Here is an 8,609-nt window from a genome sequence, read left to right on the forward strand (position 1 = left end):
GAAGAAGTCTATATGGAGCAACCACCTAATTTTGTTGCTCAGGGGGAGTTTAGTAGCCTTGTATGTCGATTATGTGAGTCAGTCTTTGCAAGTTTGGTTTGGAAGTTCACCACTGGAATTTTATCACTCTGTGTTTTATCGGCATTATGCATCAAATTCAGTATTTCATGAGAAGATTAAGCACATTGAGATTGACTAACATTATGCATCAAATCCAGTATTTAATGAGAAGACAAGCACATTGATATTGACTGACATTATACATCAAATCCCGTATTTAATGAGAAGACAAGCACGTTGAGATTGACTGTCAATTTTGTGAAGTTGACTGATCAACTTGCAGATATCTCACCAAGCTCCTCATCGGTCCTCGTGTTAATTACATTTGTAACAAGCTAGGTACATGAATTGTATGCACTAGCTTGAGGGGGAGTGTTAGAATATGAATAGGTTTATACAATCCTACTAGAATAGGAATAAGTTTATACAATCCTAGTAGAATAGGAATAAGTTTATACAATCCTATTTAGAATAGAATAGGAATAGAAATAGGAATAGTAAATAGTATCCTACTTTGTAAAGGATTGTATTGTAGTGTCTATAAATAGGGTCTCAATGTAATAATGTAGACACGACAATAATTCAATAATATTCTTCTCCAATATTTCTCACAATTCCGATATGTATTGAGTAATATATCTTATTACATTTCTCTTGTGGAATCATTTCTTACCTTGAGCACTTCGATTTCCTCTTTTGTTGGGCAAAACTTAATCAGGTTCTCCACCTGATCAATATCTAATGCTGAATCTTCCAAAGCAAGCACTGAAGTCTATCACAAATATCAAAGTCGAATAAGACAACAACAGACCCAGCATTCAATTTTCAACAGGTTACATAGTAAAGGTTAGTTCAACATATAGAAGGATTAACAGAAATCAATGAGAAGCTACATAGATTAATAGACTAGGAACAATGATGAAAAGAAGAGTATCATCACTAAGAAGGAGCATCAAAAGTGAAAATAAATTGAAGAGTTAAAGGTCAAACACACACCTAAAGTATCACGTTTTTGCAAGTTTCCTACTTGAACTATTAAGTGTTTACTTTTTCTACATAAACTATCACCAACTATATATCAAAACACACATGTACTATCAGCTGTTCCCTTTTCTTACCTGTACTATCACCATCGTTAAGGTAGGAAAAGGGAACAATTGATAGTTTAGGTGTGCTGTGATAAGTAGTTGGTGACATTTCAAGACTACATGTAGGAAAAATGAACACCTGATAGTTCAGGTAGGAAACTCACAAAAATGTGGCACCTCAGGTGTATTTTCGACCATTTTCTCTAAATTAAATGTATTTAACTATAAAACAATACATAAGTGATTCCAAGTTGATTGAGACCTTAAAATGGTAAAAGAATTATTGGGCAAACATCACCAATCCTATTGAAGCCATGGAGAAGGAAATGTTAATCATTCAAATATGCACAGATAAATACAAACATATGGTTCATGAAGCTTTACTCGGGGAAATTTTTCTACACCAATCAAGCTGTGCCAAAAAAAAAAATCCAATATATGCAGATGAATTTTGCTTACCAGCATGTCGTGCAGTGGTATCTTCACCTTAGAAAGCATAATTTCACAATTATAAGCCCGTCTATGATCAACCTACAGAAAAGTAAAAAGGATTAAGATAAATTATCTTCTTACAACATTGTGTTAGAGCTAGTATCACAGTTTTGTCTTCTCTTTCCAGCTATTCATCAGGAAAGAACTCCAGTAGCGTCCGACAGTATAATACATGTATCAGGTAAGAGGGATTTATGCAATGTTACAAATTGTTTAACAAGATTGCCTTTAGATCAGGTGTTTCAAAACATTAGGAAGCAAAATTCTGAAATATAATTTATCTAACCAGTGACATGTCATTAAAAGAAAACATCTAATCCAAATAACCAAGAAATTAAATTAATCTGTAGAGCTTAGTAATTTAGAGGATCAATAAACTGTTAGTCAGAATATGAGTGATATCCTGCATTAACTTTTGTGAATGAGAATGTGCTTATCTACTAACATAAGAGGGATATATATCAACTAGAGATACAATCAGCGATTAGATACTAGCATATGACATACAAAACATTGCTATATACTAATAATCAGGGTACCTCTATACGAATATGATAGGTCAGTCTGTTCCCTTTTTCAAGAAACTGATCACATTAACTGTCTAAGTGCCTTCAAATTTTGGTGTCCTATAAAATGGAACTGCAGTTCTTTATACGCTTAATATTTTGTTATATTCAGTAAATTTAAGAATGGTTTAAGTAAACAACAGCACAATCATCACAGAAACCATATGATTGCAAGAACTTGCCATCCTTGAAAATCCAGCTAGGATTTATTGTGGCTTTTAATACTTGTGCTTGGCAGGAAGCATAGGAAAGGTTTCAAGTTAATGCAACAACAGTAACTGGTAAACATTTAATCTTTCAAGATGCTGGCACAATAGAAAGATATGATACTGCAACCATGACGTTGTACAGTATTGCTTGGTGTTACAAGCTTAGGTTTTGATATAACAAATGTGCTTGGTCAGCGGTTATACTTGATGAAACCTCATCTATAGATAATACTTCCAATCCCTTTATATATATAATCACAATTTGTTAAGCTAAAAGCTCTCCAAACTGGAAATGACCTCATGTAAAACATGAAATGGTGTAACAGAGGGGGATGAACGAGCAAGATGCATTAGGAAGATAATCAAGTATAAGAGCTTAAGAATTTTTTTTCAGAAAGTGCATAATTATATTAGTTAAGAACTTCAAGTAGCTTATCAATTTTTTTTTAAAAAAATTAAGCTATTAATGTTTATGTCAAACAATGGAATGGTGCAAAGGGATTTTAATAAATTTCAGGAAAACATTTTGTGCATATAAATAAAAAAAAATTAGATAGAAGAGTCACCAGCTGCACTTTCTGAACTTTCTGTCCAAATTTGATCTTTGAATTCCCATTCCTTTCTGAACCGACTTGGTCTAAATTTTGAACAGAGAAGAAATATACAAGTTCTGGCATATCAATCACGGATGACCTATAAAACAGAAATGCAGAGAAGTAAATGAGACATTGTACTCTGGAAAAAGGAGTTGACCACATGGGTGCATTAACAATATGTCCAAAACGTACTTGGAGGCATAGCTACATTTTTCAATTTCAGCCCAAAAACTTCCTTGGACTGCTCTACTTATCTTTAACCAATGCAATGGCTTCAGCTTCTTTGTTGAATTGCTTCTTGAAGTCATAGTGCTAGACAACATCCGTCGGTAATTTTTGCTAGGTGGAGGAGCAATAGGAGGGGTTGGAGATGGAGAAGCAGGCTTATTATTCACCTTAGGGAAAGGAACCGGAGGAGGAGGAACAGAAGGAACACTCTTTGGGAGATTATTATTATCCTTGAGAGATGAAACCAAGGAAGGAGGAGGTGGTGATGGTGGTACTGCATATAACTCTGTAGGCTTAGAAGCCTGTGATGAAGGCAAAGGAGGTGGTGGAGGTGGACAGGGTTTTTCGGTTAGAGAAAAATCCTCCTTCACAGGCTGCTCAGGAAGTGGTGGAGGTGGAGGTGGAGGTGGAGGTGGAGGTGGACAGGGTTTTTCGATTAGAGAAAAATCCTCCTTCACAGGCTGCTCAGGAAGCGGTGGAGGTGGAGGTGGAGGTGGAGGCGGAGGCCGTAGCATTCCACCTTTGGAAACTAGTCTTTCCTTCAAAGGCGGGGTAGGTGGAGATGGAGGTTGAGGTGGTCCACTTATTGAGGAACAATTCTTGTTCAACCCAGGGGTTGTAAGTAACAGGCATGGGGAAGAACTAGGTGTTGGTGGAGGCAGCCATGGCGGTGGTGGTGGTGGTGATGACCCACCACTGAAAGTTAAATTTTGCTTCAAAGGTGGTGTAGGAGGAGCTGAAGTTTGAGGAGTTCCACACACATAAGCAGAATTCTCCTCCAACACAGGGACTAAATGTGGTAGAGGTGGTGGCGATGGCGACATCCCATTCTTACTAACCAATTTTTCTTCTAAATGTTTGATATTCGGGGGTATGAGGCCTGATGGAGAAGGAATTCCAGAAGGGAAAGTAGGCAGAGAAGGTTCCATTTTGGCAAGTATGTCATTCTCACATGGACTTAAAGGCATCCCAAGAGGAAGCAATGATGTGTCAGGTTGAGATACTGTAGTTGCATCATCTTTCAAATATACAGAATTAGGACTTTGGTCTCTGGGCGGAGTAGGTTGCGATGGAGAAGGTACATCCAATTTATCCTTGAGTGGTGTGAGTAGTGCTGGTGGCATTGGAGCAGGAGATAGAGGCTTTCCAGTGACAATGCATTGATCCTTTGTCAGTAAAGGCGGAGGAGTAGGCGACATGAGAACATTTGTCATGAGTGGTCGGTCTTTGATTTCAGATAGAGAATAAACTTCTTTCAGCTTACCACATTCTTGTCCATGAAGTGAAGGATGTTCCACTGTTTTGCTTTCATGAGGTGACACTGGTGGTGATGTAACAAAAGCACTAGATTCTACACTAAAACCAGTAGAAGTAAGCATTGGAAAAGAGATTGATGGCTGCAACTTTAATATTTTCATCTCAGTTTTTTTTTGACATAATATATAATTACACACTCCAAATTTGACTATGCACATCTAGACACCTTAACTTGTCTCCACCTTGTCAGTTGAACACTCCAACTTACAAAATGATCATCTAGATACCTCCGAAATTTATGTGTCACATCAGCATCGGGTGTCCACGAGACACAATAAGGACGAGTTGTGAAGTGTTTAGTTGTTAGTTGAAGTGTCTAGATGTACACTCTCAAAGATGCAATGCTTTCTTGTCAATGAGGTCAAGTTTGAGTGTTTCTTTATGTATTATGCCTTTTTTTCCAACAATCTGAAATTGAGCACTAGATTTTACACTAGTGCCAATAGGGGAAGGTTATGAAAGAGAGATTAACGGTTGCAAGAATGACATTTTCATCTTACCTTTGGTTTCAACATGCTGAAACACAGCTTCTTGTTTGTTGCTACGGTATGCTTCAGAGGATGACCCAACCTGCTGCTCCAAAGTAGACTGTGTCAAGCCCTTAGCATTATTCTCTAATGGTGCAGGTTTTTGCCTCTCTTGAGGGTTCTCCAAAGTAGCTTGATCAATGAGCTTGGTAGTGACTATTGTCTCAGGTGGAGATCCCAACTTTTCTGGGATCAAATTTGATTCAATTATTTGTTGGAGCATATTTCCAGCAGCATCACCCTTTTGATTTAGCCAATCGGCACTGCTAATGATTTCCTGAACTTTAGCTAATGCCTCCACTGGAAGGCCATGCTTCTTCTCAAAACAAGACAAATCAACAGGGACTACAGAAGCAGCAACATCCATGTCTGAAAAAAGAACCTTCGTCCCGTGCATAATAGTAAACTGTTATGCTTTTGATAAAGCGAACATAAAGATAACAGAAAAGTGAATGTAAGGAGAATAGTGATACCTCAATTCTGAAGTCTTTTGGAAATTGATCCTTAGCATCCCACAATGTATCAACTTCATCACTGTTAAGTATCAGAATGTTTGACTGAATAAAAGATGTGTTAAACATGGTTCGAAACATCATTATTTCCCGGTCATCGTGCAAGCTAATACATTCCAAGACAACATCACCTTGTATATGGCAATTGATATCAATCTTGACTAATTCACATTCTTCCTGCAACAACATGATGAATTCGTTGTCAATAGTTAGTGGGACTCCAAATTAGAGGTCATACACCATAAAAGATGGAAAGAGTAGGATAGAAAGTCCATATGGATTCTGTGATTGCTCAAGAATGTCGCATATAACAGGACCAAATACAACCAATTTTTACTTGAAGCCCCAATATAGAAGGAATTGTTGTAAAACTGAGGTGTCAGATCAGCAAATCAGATACTCAAATGGTCCAATTAACTCTAAATCAAGTATCTTTGTTCCATTAAATCAACAATCTTGACATATTACCATGTAAGCTACAACCACACATTGCTCAAGGGCAAAGAATGTATAAATTACTAGTCAAAGAAAGATGTCAGAAACTTCAGTAAATCAAATCATTAGATAGTCGATCATCGATCCACTTAAAATCTTATATAACACCCCTCGTCATCCTATCAAGGATAACACATTCCACATCCTCACTTTATATGCATTTTATCTAAAGAGTTTGACAAGTTCATCATCAGATCAATCATGATTTTTCAACGTGAGTTTAGGGGGAACAACTATTTTTTTTAGTAAGTCTGAAGTTTATGGACAATTTGACCCTCGTTTATGTGTCAATCCTGAACAAAGCATGTCCTTATCCAGAAAACTTAACAAAGATTCCCTTTTTTTATCAAGGATAGCAACATTCCTGAAATTGCAAAGGATAATTGAGTTTTCTGAAGGGGAAAAAATATCTAACCTGCTTGTAGTAACGGACAACATTACTTTTCTTTTGTGTGGAGAACAAACTTTTCGGAGACCGATCAGAAACTATTAATGGATCCTGTCCATAAATACGAAATATGGGCCGACATCCACCCTTGCCATCAAAATTAGGTATCATCCTTATAATAATGCAATCCAGAGTGAGTGCTCTATCCAAGGGAGGCCATTGTGTGTTCAAGTTCCTTCTTGCTACATACTGTAAATATCTTAGTTGAGAAGGAATTGGATTTAGAGGTTGCATTAGGTGCAAAAGCTCATGAGGAGCCTGCTTATAAATCATGTCTAAGGTCTTCTGTTCTCCGTTGAAGTGTCGTCTATATATCAATAATGCAGCCAACATAAATGCCAAAACTGGCCAACCACCCCATTCACAGTGTAGTAGGAGCACATTTTGCTGCCCGAGGGAGAGCCAACTTTCACTGGATCTAAGAAAATGGTTTATCATCTCCATAGAGAGCAAAGGGCATCCTTCATAGTGTCGAGGGTAATCCATTATGGTCACATCATGCTCGGAAAGATCGTTTGCAATCAGGCTTTCTGACTCACCCTCCCGAAAATTGAAAGCCAAAATTGACACGTCAGGGTAATGATCCCGAAGTTGGCTAATTACGCTTGCTACATAGCCTTTGTAATTTTTCTCTTCCCAAACATCAGTAGAGAAACACCTATCAAATACTGCAAATAACAACAGATGCACCTATTAGCTAAACTATTATATGCAGCAGGCAAATATTTTATAGTCATCTACTTCATTTCATATCCGAATGAGTTTCCTCATATCTTACCATTTGAAGTTTGAGCACACAGAAAAAGGACCTAACAGATAATCACTTTTACAGGTTCCGAGTTTCCACAGTGAATTAGACATTCAAGTTAAAATATGAACAAATATAGCAACTGTAGCAACCAATAACTAGTATACTTATAATCAAGGTAAAAGGTCAATTTTTTGAAATGGGGAGCTTTGGACAACTCACCAATTTTGTTTTACTTATTTAATAATTCTATTTTATCATTTACCCTATCTTTTCATAGTAGCTCTACCTCATACCCTACAATTTCTTGTATGTAACGACGGAGAATGATACAATCTATCCAAACATTATATTTATTAAAGCAATGTAGCACGATAACAATACAACACAATATAATTCAACACGATACATTATGAAACAGTACATAACAATCATCCAAACAAAGTGACAAAGCGCACAAAAGAAGGACCCGACAGATGATCAAATTCCGTTTCCACAGTAGAGTTAGACATTAAAGTTAAAATCCGAACAAATAAAGCAAAATTAGCACTTGTTTGTCTTCAAACAACAAATCGAAATACAATCAAACAAATCAAATTTAGTGATTGGAGAAGTACTCATCCAGCTCAATCTCAACATAGAGAAGAGTTAATTGAGCAATAAGTCAACTGAGAGAGAAAGAAAATGACCTAACAGATGATCACATCTACAGTTCCCATTTTCCACAGTAAAAATTAGACATTCAAGTTAAAATCTGAACAAATAAAGCAAAAATTAGCAATTATTTATCGCCATACAACAAATCAAAATACAAACAAATAAATCAAATTCAGCAATCGAAGAAGTATTCATCCAGCTTGATCTCAACAAGCAAACAGTTAATGATCACTTCTACAGTTCCCATTTTCCACAGTAAAATTAGACATTCAAGTTAAAATCCGAACAAATAAAGCAAAATTAACAATCTACAACTCCAAATTACTCAAATTTAGTAGTAATTATCTAGCTCGATCGCAACAACCAAACAGAAAAAAAGAAGAAGGGGGAAAACGAACCGTAAACTCTGTCGCCGCCGATCTCAATCAGTCCATCCGGTGGTTTCCGATAGAACAATTTCCGAAACAACGCCATTGTTAATGGTTACTGAAGAAAACAGAGCTTCGTAGTTCCTTTACAATTAACAGAACTTTATGCTTTATTGCATCAATTTCGATATTTATATAAGTTTCTCCGTTGATGTGAAGAGGAAATTTGGTTCGTATTGATCGATTTTTTTAGTATATTTTTTTTTCTTCATACACAAGAAAAGGAGAAGCTTACAGT

At 36.6% G+C, this 8,609-nt stretch overlaps 1 protein-coding gene across 3 annotated transcripts in view; it reads right to left on the reverse strand.

The window, feature by feature from the left end:
* LOC102594339 (formin-like protein 13) overlaps positions 1 to 8,609 on the reverse strand; it is a 14,598-nt gene extending 5,989 nt beyond the window's left edge. For 2 of the 3 annotated variants that reach the window (XM_015309873.1, XM_006350035.2), the window contains exons 1-8: positions 8,342 to 8,606; positions 6,506 to 7,206; positions 5,557 to 5,772; positions 5,057 to 5,465; positions 3,204 to 4,590; positions 2,982 to 3,108; positions 1,608 to 1,679; positions 734 to 832 (exon numbers count right to left, since the gene is read on the reverse strand). In XM_015309873.1, the coding sequence (XP_015165359.1) occupies positions 734 to 832; positions 1,608 to 1,679; positions 2,982 to 3,108; positions 3,204 to 4,590; positions 5,057 to 5,465; positions 5,557 to 5,772; positions 6,506 to 7,206; positions 8,342 to 8,417 (3,087 nt within the window). In that variant the 5' untranslated portion in view covers positions 8,418 to 8,606. Of the gene's footprint in view, positions 1 to 733; positions 833 to 1,607; positions 1,680 to 2,981; positions 3,109 to 3,203; positions 4,591 to 5,056; positions 5,466 to 5,556; positions 5,773 to 6,505; positions 7,207 to 8,341 lie in introns of all 3 variants that reach the window. The other variant, XM_015309874.1, reaches the window with a different exon arrangement.

This window comes from Solanum tuberosum, unplaced genomic scaffold (assembly GCF_000226075.1).
Source record: "Solanum tuberosum cultivar DM 1-3 516 R44 unplaced genomic scaffold, SolTub_3.0 scf00116, whole genome shotgun sequence".
NCBI classification, from domain to species: Eukaryota; Viridiplantae; Streptophyta; class Magnoliopsida; order Solanales; family Solanaceae; genus Solanum; species Solanum tuberosum.